At 54.4% G+C, this 16,753-nt stretch overlaps 1 protein-coding gene across 2 annotated transcripts in view; it reads left to right on the top strand.

Annotated features, from left to right (window-relative positions):
- CAMK2A (calcium/calmodulin dependent protein kinase II alpha) overlaps nucleotides 1–13,496 on the top strand; it is a 59,924-nt gene extending 46,428 nt beyond the window's left edge. For both annotated transcript variants that reach the window (XM_017642819.3, XM_017642820.3), the window contains 4 exons: nucleotides 3,451–3,526; nucleotides 6,094–6,188; nucleotides 9,877–10,105; nucleotides 10,384–13,496. In XM_017642819.3, the coding sequence (XP_017498308.1) occupies nucleotides 3,451–3,526; nucleotides 6,094–6,188; nucleotides 9,877–10,105; nucleotides 10,384–10,387 (404 nt within the window). In that variant the 3' untranslated portion in view covers nucleotides 10,388–13,496. The remainder of the gene's footprint in view (nucleotides 1–3,450; nucleotides 3,527–6,093; nucleotides 6,189–9,876; nucleotides 10,106–10,383) is intronic.
- The last annotated feature ends 3,257 nt before the right edge of the window (nucleotides 13,497–16,753 follow it).

Consider the following 16,753-nt stretch of genomic DNA (forward strand, 5'->3'; position numbering starts at 1 on the left):
CACCGGCCTCCTCCTGGTCATCTCCATGAACTATTAATTCCCTCTCCAACCCAAGGAACTGCCTCAGAATCTGGGCAGAGACATTTGGGGACATATCAATCAGGAATGCTGATCATATCTCATCCTCAGCAAGCTGTGTGACCTTCAGAGGGTGCCTTAACTTCTCTGGGGCCTCAGCTTTCCCATTGGCATGGGAGCACACCTAGATTGTCTGGGTGAACACCTGGCAGGTGAGGAATGTCAGAGGTTGCAGCAGTGGAACTGCTGAGGGCACGGGAGGGGCCCAGAACCAGGGTGAATTTCTCCAGGTCTAAGGAGCACCGGACCCCCAGATCTTCTGTTCCAGAGAATGAATCTAGGGAGGTTCCTGTTCACTAGTCTTCACCTGTTGACAAACTTGGTGTCCTGAGTGACTGGAGGCACAAGTGAGGCACCGTCTTGGGCTGCATTAATAGAGGTGTAGTGGCCAGAATTGGGGAGGGGATAAAGAGTGTTACCCAGACTTGATATTCTGCAATATTCAAGCCACACAAGGAATTGTGTGCTCACACTCAGAGAGATATCTAAACAGCTCAAGGACCCTAGGAAAGTAGAAGGCCAGCTTGTGTCAGATCCTGCAAACCACATCTTGGAGAACTTCAGCCTTCAAAAGAGAAGACTGGGGGTTGGGAGGAGGGCATAGAGTCTTGGGGAGCATGTGCACAATGCAGGGGAAGGCAGAAAGGGAACTGGGATGATAACTAGGGGCTTTAAGGGGGAGATCTGGACTTGAAGGAAGAAGGAGGTCGGTACAAAAGGCAAGAATTGTCCGACCGTGCCGTGGGCTGCCCAGCAGGCTGCGAGCCCCGAAGTTCCATCCAAGAGGGAGAAGCATCCCTGCTCTGGCAGAGGCCAGAGACTGTCCCCAGGAGGAACTTCCAATTCAGAGATTTCCAGATGATAATAATCACAGCTCTTATTCATGGAGTGCCAGGCACTGCTCTAAATGCCTTACATAATGCATCATTATTTACGTAAAGGAATTTGATATAAAAGACTTGGAACAGTAGCTGGCTCTCAGTGAGGACTATATATGTATTAGTTATTCTATTGATGTAGTGTTAACTCAATCCTCAGAACCACTATACATAGCTCTTTTATACATATGGGGAAACTGAGGCATGAGGCAGCACTATGCCCAAGTCACACAGTCATTAGCTTGCAAACTCAGGAAGGCTGGCTCCAGAACCCCAGCCCTTGACCACTTTGCTAGCTTCTCTACGACGGCAGTGAGGAACGGCGCACAGGAGGCAGGGCAGTAAGCACAGGCTCATGGGATATCAGGCTGGAAGGAGCTGGTGCAGAGGAGACAAGGGAAGCGGAACAGGCCCCGTGTTCTGTCAGGAGCTCAGGGATTGGCTCTGGCCTGTCACCCCGATTCTGGTGGGAGTGGCTGGAATGGGCAGGTGTGGGCTGCTTCCCTTCCTCAGTCTAGCTTCCACAAAGGAGGGCAGAGTTGACTGGGAGGCCAGACTCTTGAGCTCTTAGGGACAGGGCCACCAAGTGACTTGGGTGATTCCAGGGATCAGGGTAAAGACATCTGCTGCAGACCCTAGTTTGGTCCATTCTGTTCGTTCATTCAGTCATGCCACTTCTGCCCCATTCCAGGCAAGGCCCTGGAGTGACCCAGCAAGCTCACAGTCTAAGACGGACTCATTCCCAGTCGTGATGACTCTTAGCGGAGCTGGGAGCCAAAGCATCAGTGACTCACTGTGGTGAAGATGATCACTGTCACATCTACTTAGCACCTGCTGTGTGCCAAGAGCTGTGCTCGGAGCAGGGCCCCTGCCCTCAGGGCATGTGGTGTGGGGGAGTGTGTGATGGGCTTTGAGCTGCAGACTCTGGCTGGAACCTGTTTCATCTCTCTCACCATGTCTGACATGGAGGTGATGGCCACATGAAGTCATGCTGTGAGGCTTCAAGAGTTTGTAGGTCGAGCATGTAGCACAATGCCTGGGGCATTTATTCATTCAATAGTAAATGCTTTGGGAGCCAGGCCTGTTCCAGGCTCCAGGGGTCCAGGAGGCCAAGGGCAGCCACCAGGCAGCAGCCTCCACAGAGTGCATATTTGAGAGGGGGATGGACAAGCACACGGGCCAGTGTGCCAGGGCGTGGGTGGGGCATGGAGGTCCTGTAGAAAAGGCCCTGGGCCTGGAGCCAAAGTCTGCAACTGGTATGTTCTATGTCCTTGGCCAAGTCAACCCCTTACTGGGCCTCCATTTCCCCAAAGTTTGGTAAGGAGGCTGGGTCCCTGGTCTCCAAGGGTTCTTCCAGCCTCCTTCTGTGGTTGTGTGTCCCCTGGGCGTGAGGTGAGCTCCCAGTGTGAGATGGGCATGGGGGATGGCATGGGCAGTGGCAGGAGAAGGAGCAGGCACGGCCTCCTGCCCAGGCTCCTAGACTGCGATCACCTGAGGCTGCTGCACTTGGCTTTGTCTACCTCCCAGGGTGTCTCTGAGGCACAGATCCAGCACCTGTGTGGAAGGGTGTGGGAAACGGCGCTCACAGTGCATACCTGCTGTGTACCAGGCTCGGGGCCAAATGCATCTCGCACATCACCTCATCCCACCTCACGACAGTCCTGGGAGGAGGGCACTGCCATCTCAGCTGTCAGACCAGGAAACAACCCTGGGGCCTGTGATTGCACAGCTTTTAAGGACCAGGGCTGGGATTCACAAGAGGCCTGTTCAGTACCAAAGACTGGGTTATTTCCATGATATGTTTGGCACTAATGAAACAAGGGGTGGTATTCCCATTTTACAGATGGGAAAACTGGGACTCAGAACATCACACAGCTAATAAAAAAATTGATGTCTAACCCTCTACCAGAAAGACAGCAGCTATTCATGGTGTTTCAGTGGCAGACAGGGAGGCCAGGTCTCAGGAGCTGGGATTCATTATTCCTAGAAGGTTCTGGATAGCTCAGTGCTTGACTCATACAGGGACCCAAATGGAGCACAAAGTTCACCCAGACCTAAGGGATGACTTAGCCCTAAAACCTTCCTCACTGGTCCTAATTTGGGTCACTGGGGGAACCCTGGTTTGTGGCAAAGCAAGGTGATAGGAAAGCATATTTTGGAGTTAAAACCTGGGTTCAAAGCAGGCCTAGAGTCAGAATGTCCACCATGCAAGCATTTTGGAGGCAAAGGCTGCGGCTGAGACACTGGCTCTGCCCTCTGTAGTGGGGGGGACTTTCATACGTTTTTCACTTTCCCGGGCCCTGGTTTATTCTGTGAAAGGGGAGTAATGACACTTACCTCTCAGGGTCCACAGGGGATAAAGGAGACAGTCTGTGTGAGGCCCCCAGGGCCCAGCCCAGGGTCTGACACACAACAGGGACTCAGAAAACAGGAGTTGGCGCCTCACTACCATCACAGTCACTATTTTCTCTCTGTGTCCCTCCCTGCCTTACAGTGCGGAAACAGGAAATTATCAAAGTGACAGAGCAACTGATTGAAGCCATAAGCAATGGAGATTTTGAGTCCTACACGTGAGTTGGCCAGGCCCGTTCTGCATGTGCTGCCCGGATTGTTCCGGGGAGCTGACTGCTGACTTTGAGAGGTTCTCGCCTCTGACCTTCATTCGGCATGGCTGTGAATCACCCTGAATCTACATCTATTCTGCATTTAAATTTTACACTTTCATTAAGTTTTTTGTTCACAGTACTGTGTATCTCAGTCCTGCTCCTCCTCCTGCTCTTCAGACCTTGTTCCCCGGGAGGAACTCCAACAAGACCCCTTTGCTACCCCAGGGAAGGAAGAGTCCTCTCCACCACACACGGGTCTCCTCAGGAGATGAGCTGGGAAGGAGGGGAGGGAGGCAGGCTCCCGGCCCCCCCACCCCCCGACCTCCTCCCCAGTCCTGCTGACATGGATCCTCCGCAGGGGCCTCCTCAGACCTCTGAGCTTGGATGGGCAGGAGCAGGCAGGAATTCTAGAGTGTGTACATCCAGTGAGCAGGGCTGAGCAAAAGAGCCTCAAATAGAGCCTTAAGTCCTCTGGGGACTAAGGCACTGTGCACAAAAATAACGTACACTGAGGCAGGTCATGGGACACATCCCCTGCACACCTGGACGCGCCCTCAGGAGCGCAGCCTTGCGCAAGGGCTGAGCTGGAGCTCCCCCTGGCGGTCGCCCGCATGCTTCCTGGTCTGGCCAGCAGCTGGGCCCCAGGGAGCCCTCAGCCAGCCCCAGGGAGAGCAGGGGTGCTGGGCTGAGGCCTTGTATCCCAGCCGGGGCTAACAACGCTTGTGCCTGGAGACCCCGTATATGTTTTTTCACGGACAAAAGCTGTCAACAAAAGGTAGAGAACGACTCTTCCCTGTTGGGTTCACCTGAGGTGGGAATAACCTGGCCAGGGTTTGCTGCTTGGGCCACCTGTCCCTGGTTCCCACTGTGCCCAGGAGCTGACGTTTGTCTCCCAGAGGCTTGGCAGGCCACCTACATTCCAACTGCACAAGGGTCTCAGCAGCACAGGGCAAAGTCCCAGCAATCGACTATCTCTGGAGGAGCAATGACCTCAGAAGGCGCAGGTGTGAGACAGAGGCAGCACATACGAGTGTGTGTGCGTGCCCTGCTCCGTGTGCATGACCTGCTCCGTGCACTCAGACCTGAGACTGTGTGCACAAGCAGTCTGCAAAGCTGTGTGTGTGCACATTGCATCTGGGTGTTGCATAAACCACAAAAACGTGCTGTTAAATGGGTCTTGCAGCTAGCCCTAGAAAGTGGCTAGGAGGATACAGGCAGGGAGGTGGAGAGAGGTGTTACCTTAGACCCCCCAGCCCCCAGTGCTGTGTCTGGGGTCCCCTTTCCACCTCTGGGATATCATGTCCTCTGGCATCTGCAGCCTACTCTAGGTTCCGACTTCTTGCCATGACCTCTGGGGCTCATGGCGCCCTGAGTCTTACAACTTGTAACCCTGAATAAGCCCCTTCATCTCCATGAGCCTTACTTAGTACAAAGGAGTTGGAGCAGCTGAGTCCCTTGGGAGGCAGGGATGCCCAAACACCTCCTGGAGATGGGCTTCTCCAGTGGGGGTGCTCAGTCTCCTGGAGGCTCAAACTCAGACCCCCACCAGGCTTGGAAGGACCTGGAGATGGGAGGGTCCTGAGCACCCCATGTGATCTGAGCATTGCCCCCCAGCCCAGGCCTACTCCATCTGGAGAATTTGAGGTCCTGAGTGGAGAAGCAAGCTGTCTAGTCCCACAGAGCAGGGTCAGGCCAGGCGGAGCAGGGGCAGAGCACGCTGCACCCGCCCTGGTGTCTCCCCGCCTCCAGGGCCTCCCCAGGCTGAGATCTGTGCTTGTCCTGGGGTGCTTCCTTCCCCTGGCTTCATTGTCACAGGGGTCTTTGTCATGCCACAGAAAATCCCAGAGAATGGGGAGTGGGGAGACAGTTTTTCCTCCCCTCAACTTGCTGTTGGGACGTCCCCAGACACAGACCTGGGAGGAGCCACCCTGCTGCAAAGACAGCCGCAGGAGCCTCCTCAGCAGCCCCTGGGCTCCAGTCCTGAGTGTTCCGGGGGAAAGCTATTTCCTCACCCCACCGAAGTGAAGCTGCTGCTAACCATGGGGCACTGTTGTATGAAGTAGCAAATGCACCCCCTTTGGGGATGTATCTGCTTGGTGAGAAGTCACTTTGCTGTGAAGGAAAGGGTCTCCCCTCAGGAAGACAAAGGAGGAAGAGCCTCCTCAGGAGCTGCTGCCCTGGGGGCAGGGGTGCAGAGGCTGAATTCTCCCTGCCTGTGCAGCACGTAACTGTGTTACCATTCATGGTGTTGGGCTTAGAGAGGCTAAGCCACCTTTCTGAGGGTCTCATAACCAATAAGCGGCAGGGCCAGGGCCTGAGCCCAGTCTTCCCGGTTCTAAATGGCACCAACTAGCTATGATGCCCTGCACTGTAGGGGCTGCAGGCCCTTCCCCACCGCAAGCTGATCCCACGAGGTGAGTGCAAGCACTTGACTTCCACAGACCCGCCCCTCTCACCTCTAGGCCTCTGGAATTAGAGGGTGGCCCCAGAGGCCACTTCAGCCCATCTTTTCTCTGGTTTCCTCCCCCCAGGAAGATGTGTGACCCCGGAATGACAGCCTTTGAACCTGAGGCCCTGGGAAACCTGGTCGAGGGCCTGGACTTCCATCGATTCTATTTTGAAAACCGTGAGCAGTCCCTTCCTCTGGGTGCCTGGTGTCTGCTCTCCTTCCATGTCCTGGCCAATGGCACAGCAGGGTGACGGGCAGGCCCCAGGGTGGGGCAGGGGCCAGCGAAGAGGAAGATCCTGTGCCTGTGTGGGCAGGGGTTGGTGCCATCTTGCTTCACTCTCCCAACCCTGGCCCATCTGACTGCATCTGCCCCTCTTGTGACAGGACAGGATCTGGGGACAGCATGACAAGCCCTCCCAGCCCTCCCCTGCCCATGACCCTGGGAGGGCCTGGGGAGGGCCTTATTCCTGTTTTGCAGATAAGGGAGCCTTCCTACCAGGGTGCACACCCAAGTTACAGTCATTTTGACACCTGGGCCACCTGGTCCCAGGTTGTTATTACAAGTGCCCCCTGTGGGTGGGCAGTCTGGGGAAGAGGAGAGGACCTCAGAGCTCACACTGCTGTGCCCCTGCCTGTTTGTCTAGGTCTCTGTCTGCATGTCTGTCCTTCCTGGGCCTCTCTTCTGCAGGAGAGATCCTGACAGCTTTGCAACTGTCAGGGGGCTGTCAGGAGGCTGCGGCCGGGCCTGACCTAGGCTGCTTTCTGCCTGTGTCCGTGTCTCACCTTGTCCAGGGGCCAGACAGGGATAATCCAAAGCCCCTGCAGGTCAGAATCCTACAGCTCAGGACTTGGAGGAACACCCTGGGAGGTAGCATACCCAGGGTCCCCCAGGGGAAGGCCCCTACCACTGAAGCTATGCAAGATGATTTCCAGTGTATGTGGGCACCGTGTGAGACAGCATTGGTGCACACAGTGAGAAAGTTGGTCTCTTTCCAAGTTCTCTTCCAATACGTCTGGCTCCATCAAGGGAGAGGCTCCGTTAGGTACTAGTCTCTCTTGAACACCTCTCTAACACTTTCTAATTCACCTCTTTATCAAAGAGAGAACAGTCCCAGGCTCAAATACCTTGCAGACAAGAGCATGGAGCTAGGACTACATAACTTTCATTTTTTTCACTGGACTTACTAAAATTGTATTCTGTAACACTAGTTGTTCATTAATGATTGTGCTAGAAAGTTTTCTTTTAAAATAAATATATAAATTAATAAAGTGAATCAGTCTAAGGAAACATTTTACTGAAGTAAGTGCAGGTGGCACGTGTAGATAAAAATAAAGGTGGTATTTAAGTGACTGAAGTAGGATCTGGTCCAACTCTTTTTAACAGAAAAGGAAGCTGAGGCCCAGAGGGGGGAACTAATTTGTCCAGCGGAACCCAGAGAGCCAGTGGCAGAGCCCAGGGCTTCCAGTGCCCTCCCCTCCCCATGTGCCCTCTGATTGGTGGGTCAGGCCCCCAGCTGGCTGTTCCTCTCTGCCTGCACCCGATCTGACCAAATATTGTAGAATACAGGGACTCAAGAGCACCCTCAAAAAGCTTTGAAGAAGGAAATTGCATTTTCTCTTGATAATCAAACTCGGGTTCTCTGAGGCTAGCGGCGGAGGTTGAATTCTCATGAGCAGAGAGGTGGCTGGACCCCCAACAGTCCCTGTCACCCGGAGCTCCCTGGCTGGTCGCTGCAGCCACTTCTGTATTGGTCTGTGCTCTGGGGGCGGTGGTTCCCCAGAGTGAGCTCCCCACCCCCCACAGAGCAGAGCAGGGACCAGGCTGAACTGGCTCTAAAGGCTCAGGAAAGGCCAAAGGGAGATAAGCAGAGAGAAGGCTGTGCCAGCCCTTGGCCTGCATCCAGGCGGGGCCTTGTCCCAGCACTGGCCCTCTAGACTCTAGGCCTGACCATCTGGTCACATCAAAGGGCCTGTGAAAGCAAACCCCAGAGTAACTACCTGCCCCAGGCCAAGTTCTTGCACCTGCTTTTCCCTGCTGGGGGACCCGGCCCTTTCTCCCGTGCAATCTGGTCTGTTCAAGGATCACCACATTCGGGTGGTTGTTTCCTTACGAATGCCTCTCAGGACCCCAGCACCCTCCAACAACAGCAAGGCCCAGTGACCTAAACAGTACTAAGCTCTGTGTCCCTTCTGGGGTTGTTCTAGATTGTCCTAGTTTAGTTCTACCGGGAGACTGACTTTCTTAGGTTCTACTGCATTCCTTTCAGAAACTGGCCCAGGTTGGGACAAGTCAGATTGCTTCTCTGGACCTCAGTTTCCAGATCTGCTAAATGGATACATTGAATTAGTCTTGAGGGCCTCCATCCCTGAATGCTGTTGGAGGCCTCTTTGCATTTTGTAGGAGGACCACTGGGTGACCTCTGATCTCTGAGGTCACTCCTATGCTTGTATGCAAAAGCTCTATATTCTGTCTAAGAGCTCAGAATTATAAAAGTCTGTTAGTCTACATATCTAACACTCAGTGATTTTGACCCCTAAGCCTGAGCATACTGTGATCATAGTTAGGGGTTAGGTACTCTTAGATACTTTCTGCAGTTCTGAATAAAAAAGGACAATTTTACATTTTTTAGGAAATCAGTGGCTTACAAACCTGGCTGGGCATCAGATTCAGAGGGTAGGGAAAGGGAAAGGGCTTTTTAATATGACAGATTCTTGAATTGGCATCTCCCAGGGTGGAGATGGGCAGTGTGTATTTTCTGTAGACTGAATCTACAGGATTCAGACCTACATTTCAGCTGCTTTAAGGGAAGGCATGAGGATTTCCCTGAAGCCCAAGATCCTGGTGACCCCTGTCCAGATCCTCCCTAGGTCTTCGTCTTTCTGTGCTTTTGTTCTTTTGTATCTTGCTGAAAAAAATTGAGAGTTCCTAGAACAAAAATGATAAATACTACTACTACTAATAATAATGGTGGTGGTTCCTATTTCACATAGAGAGAGCTGATTTCAGATGCTTTTGTCAGTTCTGTCACGATTACAAGAGCTATGAATTCCCCCAACTCTGGAAAGCTCCAGCACTTTACTCCATAACCACCAATTCCATCCTTACAATTCTAAGATTCTAAGATTCTATGTTATCCCCCAAGATTCCTTCATTCTGTAGGTTGAGAGCAGGGGTGGTGAATGAGGAGCCCACAGGCCGTATCTGGATGGCACATGTGTTCATGTGGTCTGCATGATTTTTAAAATTTGCATTAGATGCCAATAAATAAAAATTAGTCATTTTTACATAAAAATTCAGATTTATAGATTCTAGTGAAAATCCATGTGGAAACATGGTCCCACTTATTCACATAGCAAGCCCCAGGAAAGCTTGTACAAGGCACCCTCTGTAGATGGGACATGATGTGCTATGCACCACAGTCTCCAGCACTCCCTTTCGTCTCCTTGGCCCAGAGGCAAAGGGTCAATATTGTCATTTAGCATCTTATACCCAGCTCAATCCCCTTGTTTAGGTACTTGTCTGGTCTCTGCAGTGATCTGAGTTTGAGGCTCTGGTCTAAGCACATCTGACTCTACAACTGTAGAGTCAGATGTGTCTGACCCTATGATTCTGAAATTCCACACCCCTGTGTCTGAAGAATTGGCATGTCTGAGCGTCATTGTAGCTAAGCTGGATATGACCTAGTCATCTAGAAGTTCTGCCTTGACTCCCAGGCAGCTGAGCCCTGTCACAGAGTCCCCTCCTCTGGAAATGAAGGCAGGCTGAGGTGCCTCTGTTGAGAGGCTTGCTGGGGATCTGGGAAGTCAAGGAAGTGAGGCGGGAGACTCCCCTGTGCATCTCCTCTGCCACCCCCCCTGTCTCCAGTGTGGTCCCGGAACAGCAAGCCCGTGCACACCACCATCCTGAATCCCCACATCCATCTAATGGGCGACGAGTCGGCCTGCATCGCCTACATCCGCATCACACAGTACCTGGACACGGGCGGCATTCCCCGCACAGCCCAGTCAGAGGAGACCCGTGTCTGGCACCGCCGGGATGGCAAATGGCAGATTGTTCACTTCCACAGATCTGGGGCACCCTCCGTCCTGCCCCAGTAAGCACCCCTCCTTTCTGCCATCTGTCCTTTAGGCTGATCTAAAGGGATGGGGTGGTGTCCTTCTGGAGGGGTCTGTGGTGGGGACCCAGGCTGCCAGAAGGCCATGGGAGTTAGGGGTCAGGAGGACCACAGGGGGGAAGCCAGGCCTGCAGGTCCTGGGGAGGGCTCGGGGGGGGGGGACCCAAGGGAGGCAATTCGAGCTCCACCTAAGGAGGGGACAGGGTGGTTGCCTGGGCAAACATGGCTCCCCCAGAAGCACACACTGTGTCTTACAGTTGAAGGACCAGGCTGGGGGCACTGTGCCGCAGAGATCCACTCTCCGTCCATGGATGTGGCTGCTGGTTCTCCCCCCTGGACTTTGCTGGAATTCCCCCAATCATGTCACCCTACTACCGCCACCATCAGCATCACCTTCATACCTGTGTCAAGAAAACCTGCCTGTTTGCAAAAGCCACCACGACTTCAGAATGAATGGCCACACCTCCCTGCTCCTGCCCGTCCCTCTTGCTCTTTGCCCCCGCCCGGGCAGGGCTTCTTCAGGCCTGGGTGCCCTGGGTGCTGCCCAAGGACCCCCCTCCTGGCTGTCACTGGCTTGAGCTTGCCCTGGCTGTAGGCCAGAAAGCCCAGCTGTGCTCCGCTAGGGGCTGGGGCGGAGGGCAGGACCAGGAGGAATGTGGGGTTGCCCCCTCTCCCTGATCCCCCTCTTCCGGGATTCCCTGAGGAAGAGCAGACAAGCCCCCAGTTCCCTGAGCCAGTCTCCCCTGCAGGGGAAGGGAGAGAGGAGCACACCCCAGGACCCCCCGCTTCACACTCCTCCCTAGCCTCTCTCCCACCCTGTCCTGGCCCCCAGGCCTCTGACTGACACATGGGGAGCAGGAGCCTCTCAGGGCGCCCCACTGCTTGCCTCCGACATAAACAGCCCGTTCCACCCTTCCATCAGTCCTGGAGAATTCCAGCTTCGTCACATCTGAAGGAGAGAATCTCATTTCTATTTTGGGGGCAAAGAAAGCAACGCTTAGGTGTCACTTCTACTTGGACCGCATGCCTTTTTATAGCCAAACTTCTGTGTGTTTCGTAAGCAGATTCCACGTTAATGGGTATTTATGTAATAACTAGACCTCACAGTAATTTACTGTGAGGTGGGCTGGGAAGGGAGCTGGGAAGAGGGGTGAGGGTAGTTTTTTTCTGTTCTAGGTCTTTTTTTTTTAATGTTATCTCTGAGATGAACTTTGTTACCTGTGGTTGTCTGGGGCTGAGGCGGACCCAGCCCCAGGGAAAGGCCTCTCTGACATTTTGGTCCCAAGGTTCCTTTTGGGCCTGTGGAAGCATCTGATGTTAGTGCTGACTAGGAAACAGCGGATTAGGGCAGAGAGTTGGGGAGGTTTTCCAGGTGGAAACACAGGGACTTGACTTTGCTTGCTTTTCACACTGGGGACTTTACTGCCATGCTTCCCAGGATTTCATCCCACCACATCCGTGTGCCATCCCCAGCACCCCTACTTCTGGGGACTTCACTGCCTCTGCCCTCGGCATCGGCTGGTTAAAGCAGGGCACTGAATGTCTGCTCTTCACGCCTCGTCCTGTAGCCATGGGTTCGCATCTCTCCCTCTTCCTTCCTTTCTCTTTCCCTCTTCCCCGGAGATTGACTGATGTGGAATGCTTTGGCACATCCACTGGGATCTACTGTCTGCACTGTTTTTTTGCATGACTTTATATGCAGTAAGTATGTTTAAAAAAAAAGAAAAAAGGAAAAAACACTCAGCAAAACCAACCTACATGTTTTGAACAAAACAAAACAAAACAAAATAGAGGTTGTATTCTCAGTGTCTGACTCGGAATTATGTTGCTGCCTCTCTGTGCTTTTGGCCTCTGTGTGGCCGTGTTTTGCCAGCATGACACACTGTCCCCTCTGGAGGATTAAGGGGAGGGAGAGCCACATCCCCAGGGATTTGGAGGCTCTGGTTCCCCTGAACCTCTGGGAGTCCTGGATGCATGGCGGAGCAGGGCTGATGGGGATGTTTGAGCTGGGACTTTCTGAGTTCTTCCCTATCATTATATGTCTGCTGCACCCTTTTCTCAACTGCTGCTGCCCCTGGGACAGGTGAGGCAGGCTGGGTGGGGCTGCAGGCCAGGAAAGAGGCTGCTCAGGCCTCCTGGTCACCAAACTGGTCGATCACTGGCCTCTATCCTTGGCAGAGACCCTGCTGCTGAGGCCGAGGAGCAGGCACTTGGCACTTGGCCTGCCCAGGTCCAGAGGTCTTCCCAGCAAGGCCCAGTGATCCCAGAGTCCCTACAGCAAAGCTACCTGCCTCCCTTGGGAGCTACCAGCTCTCATAGTTCGCCCTAAGCCAAAGGGGAGGGTGTGGCCTTTACCAGGGGATGCTGCAATTGCCATGGCAACATCCAGTCCCTTCTTCAGCCTCGGTTTCTCCATCAGTTACAGAGTTAAATATTCCTGCCCAGCCCATGTTGCAGGGCTGATGGGGAATCTCAGTACTGTGACAGCTGGTGGGCTTCGCCCCCAGAGGGGCTCCTGCTCCATTCTGGGCCTGGCCAGTTCCCTCTCATCCCCATCTGCCCCTCATTCCCCTCTTTGGTGTCTGTCAACTGCTTATCAGCAGTGGACTGTGGGGAAAGAGCCATGGTTTAGGGGTTAGTAGGATTCCATTCCATTCCACAGCAAGCTAGAACCAGACTTGCTGTGTGACCCTGGGCAAATCCTTTCCCTGCTCTGGCCTAGGGTTTCCTGGTCAGAGGAAACTGGGCTGGAAGATCCCAATGTCCTGATTTTCATTTGCTGACATACCTCCTGTCCACTCTGTTCCTCTCCAAGTGCCAGAGAAACGGAGGCAGGTCTCTACCCCAGGCTGAGATGGCCCCACTGGGAAGGCCACACCTGTGGGTGAGCAGTCCATCAGGGTGGACCACAGGGTACCAGTGTGATCCTGGGGCAGCATGCAGGGAAGACTGGCAGACAAAATGGCCCAGATCCCATCCCCACCAGAAAGTGAAACTCTGTGCTCCTCCAAAACATCCTGTAGATGCAAAAAATCCAGGCCTGAGATAGGACCTAGGCTCCAGCATGTGAACACATTTCCAGGAATGTATCCTCCCAGGTTTGTGTCCATAGGGCACTAATCCTGACACTGGCCTCCCGTCTCCCTTCAAGGGGAGACCCTTTAGGGGATGTGTTTGCCAGACTCCCCGTGCTGGTTTCTTTGTTACTATTTGTTTGGGGGTTTGTTTTAGTTTTTTCCTTTTTTTTAAATATGTGGCTCTGAACTTGAATGACCACCGCTCAAATTTTTTGCTGTTGGGGGGCAGGGGGGAGAAGTGGGTGTCTGTTTTATTCTTGGTGTTTTCAGTGCAATAAATAGCTACAAACTTCTGTGCACTCACTTTTCCCTGTCTTGGCCAAGCATGGGCACTGGGGGGCTTTTTATTTGTTTCCTGTTCTAGAGTCCCCTGTTGTAAAATAAAACCGCAGGTCTTCATTCTGATTGGACTGACTTGGTCACATGCTCCAGGCTGAGCCAGTCACTGTGGGATCCTGCCTGGACCGCATGCCCCAGCCTGGGATGGGACCGGCCTCCTCTCAGGCACATGGCAAGGGGTTTGCCACTAACAGCCAACAGCAAAGTCTCCCTCGGTGGGGTGTCGGCTGGGGTGTTGCCTGGGGCAAGGCTCTTCCCTTGGCCTTGGGTTCCTTGTATAATGAAGAGGTTGGCCCAGGGGTCCCTCCGTGCCCATTCTCTTCCCTCAGCCCAACCTCACAGACAAGCCCCCAGGCTTCAGAGCCCCTGAAGACTGGCTTGGAAAACAGAGTAAAAGGAGGAAGAGTCTCTTACCACACACTCTCTGTGGGCTGGGGCTGGTCCTGGGGGCTGGAGAGAAGGATGGCATGAGAAGCTCCATGGGCTGGAGGGAGGCCCCTGCCCCACCGGAGGCTGGTTTGGCTGAGTGCAAGCTGCTTCGGCTGAGCCGGGGTGGTGAGTCAGTGGCTTTGGCCTAACAGGGCACCCAGCCCTTCTAGGTGGCTGACACGGGATTTTCAGTGCTGATCCCAGGACAGTCAGAGCAAACCGACCAGACGGGTCACTCCAAGCCATGCCCCTGCCTGAGAGGCCTGGATTCCACAGGACCAGGCAGCTATGCCTTCTGGAGCCCATGGTCTGCTCTAGACCATGCGTGGGGGTGTCTTGGGCCCCAGAATTCCTGCACTAGCTGCTTTCCAGGTCTATCCTCACTGCTGGTTTTGCAGGGTAGCCAGATGTGTGCCCCGTGAACACATGTGAGGGCTCTTACAGTGAGGGCAGAGGCCAAGGCTGAGAAGGGCAAAGGAGTGGATTCAAAGGGACCAGGGGCCTTCATTTTCACTCTTGCCCTGTAGCCTGCCCAGGTCGGCAACAGGGCTTCTCCCAGCTCCGCCTTCATGGTCCCTGGGATGGACTCTCCAGGCCGGCGGCAGAAGGGCTTGAGGGCTTAGGCTGCCATTTCAGACACATTCCAGCAGGTGGCAGCACAGGAGCAGGTTACAGGAGGTCCCGGACCCTGAGTGGCCTGCAAGCTCCAGCAGCGCCCAGTTGACCTCAAGAGGTTTGTTTCAACCCTCAGAAGTAGCAACTCCACCAAAAACACTATTCTCTCACAAGCACATGACCCTTTATAGTTCACAAAGTGCTTTCATAACTCCTCTGGTTTCACTTAGAACAGCCTGCTTCTGAAGATGAAGACAATGAGGTTCATGGCAAAAGAGGCCTCTTGTAAGACAGGCAGGGCTCATGCCCCGGAGCTCAGGTCCCTCCAGGGCCTCCTACGTCCTGGTCTGTGTTTCCCGTCCCTGAACAGCCAGAAAACAGTGAAATCCTCTCTTTGACCCTCTGACCCTTCCAGCCACTGCCTCGGTTTCCTCCGTCTGCAGCCCCTGCCTCCTCGCTGCCCATTTACTCCAACATCTGCTGCAGAGGGCCGGTTCCCTCTCATTCTCTTGATCAGCCCACAGCAGTGCCTCCCTGCCCTTCAGGACACAGCTGCTCCAGTATCGTCTCTTCTGAGAAGCCTCCATCACACTTCCCCAGCACACGCTGGGTTAGGTCCCTCGGTGTGTTTCCACAACCCATGTCACCCTGGTGCTCGGGATGGAGGTCGCCTAAGCGAGCATCTGCAAAACTGTGTTTCAAGGCAGGACAGCCTTGTCCTCACTCGGCATGCACACAGCAGTCATGCTCACAGGGGCCAGCCCTGGCAAAGGGGTGCTGCCGGGATGAAGGGGGAGAGGGCACTGCGGAGCCTGGAGCAGTCGGCCCCCAGCCCCGTGCAAGAACCATGGCGCACCCTGCCTAACACTGAAGGCCAGGCATGCCCTACGTCCTTTATATGAACTCTCACCATCCTCAGTTCGCCCCTCTACTGGGCACAAACTTTCTCTTCATTCCATGAACAAGGGACTGCAATTTGGGAGGGGAGGAACCTGCCCAAGGTGCCGGGGTGTGAGGGAAGCTGCTGAGATCCTTGGTCTCAGCACTCTGAGCACCGGCTGGGGCATGCTGTAGCCCTCTGGACTCAGAGCCAGACCTGTCTCCAGTCCCCAGGAGTCCCAGATGCCACTCCAGAGAATACGAGACATGCAGAGAACCAGAACTCGGGGCAGGGGCTGGGAGAGAGGCTGGGCCTAGAGGGGCAGGGCGTGCGGGATCCTGGAGGAGGAGCAGGAGCATGGCGGCTGCTGGGGGTGTCGGTGAGGCTTCACGCTCACTGGGGGCTGGAGGTGGGAGGTGCAGGGTGGAGGAAGAGCAAAGGCCAAGGGCCCAGGAACCAGAACTGTGGGTCATTGGAGTGGGGGAGAGGGGGCTGGGAGGAAGCTGTGGGGGCGACTTGTCAGTGGGCCGGGCGGGCCCTAACCTACCTCGCTGTGGGCGAACCCTTCCAGGGCAGGAGCAGGTCCCAGCCCAGAGCCACAGTGAATCTTTCAGGAAATACCCCAGGTACAGAGCATGTTTGCCCAGAGCAAGGGGGGCAGGTCCTGTCCTGTGGATCGGCCCTCTCTGCCTGTGCTTCCTCCTGGGGTGAGCCCCACCCTCACCGCTCCACCTGGGCCTGTCAGGGTCTCAGAGGCCACTTCCCGTGGGCAGCCTGGCCCCACCATCCCTTCCTGGGCCCTGGCTCACAGCCGGGGTATCTAGAAGTAGACTAGCCCCTCCTCCCAAAAATGGGGGAATTATCATCATTCTCTCCGTGTGTGACCTTCAATGAGGTACTTTCCCTCCCTGGACCTCAGTTTCCTCATTATTATGACAGGATTGAATTTATGGTCCCCAAATATGGGAACTGAGCTGGCTGCTGCCCAATCAGCCAGGGAGTTTGTTAAGAATACAGATGTTTCAGGCTTTACACTCAGAGAATAGGATACAGTGGGCCTGGGCAGGGCTCCAGGCAGCTGTATTTTTAGTAAGTTCCCAGTTTGGAAACCCTGCCTCAAGCACCCCCTTCCCCAGTTCCCACAGTCACAGTGACACTGGGAGCTGAAGGTCAGTTACCGGTGAGCTCTGCCCAGCCTTCCTGCTTCCCCACCCTGCCCCCCTGACTCAGGTAGATCAATATTGACCAGGGGCCCCTCCCCTGCCTCTGACTCCTGCCACCCCAAGT

Source organism: Manis javanica, chromosome 1 (assembly GCF_040802235.1).
Source record: "Manis javanica isolate MJ-LG chromosome 1, MJ_LKY, whole genome shotgun sequence".
In the NCBI taxonomy this organism is placed as follows: Eukaryota; Metazoa; Chordata; class Mammalia; order Pholidota; family Manidae; genus Manis; species Manis javanica.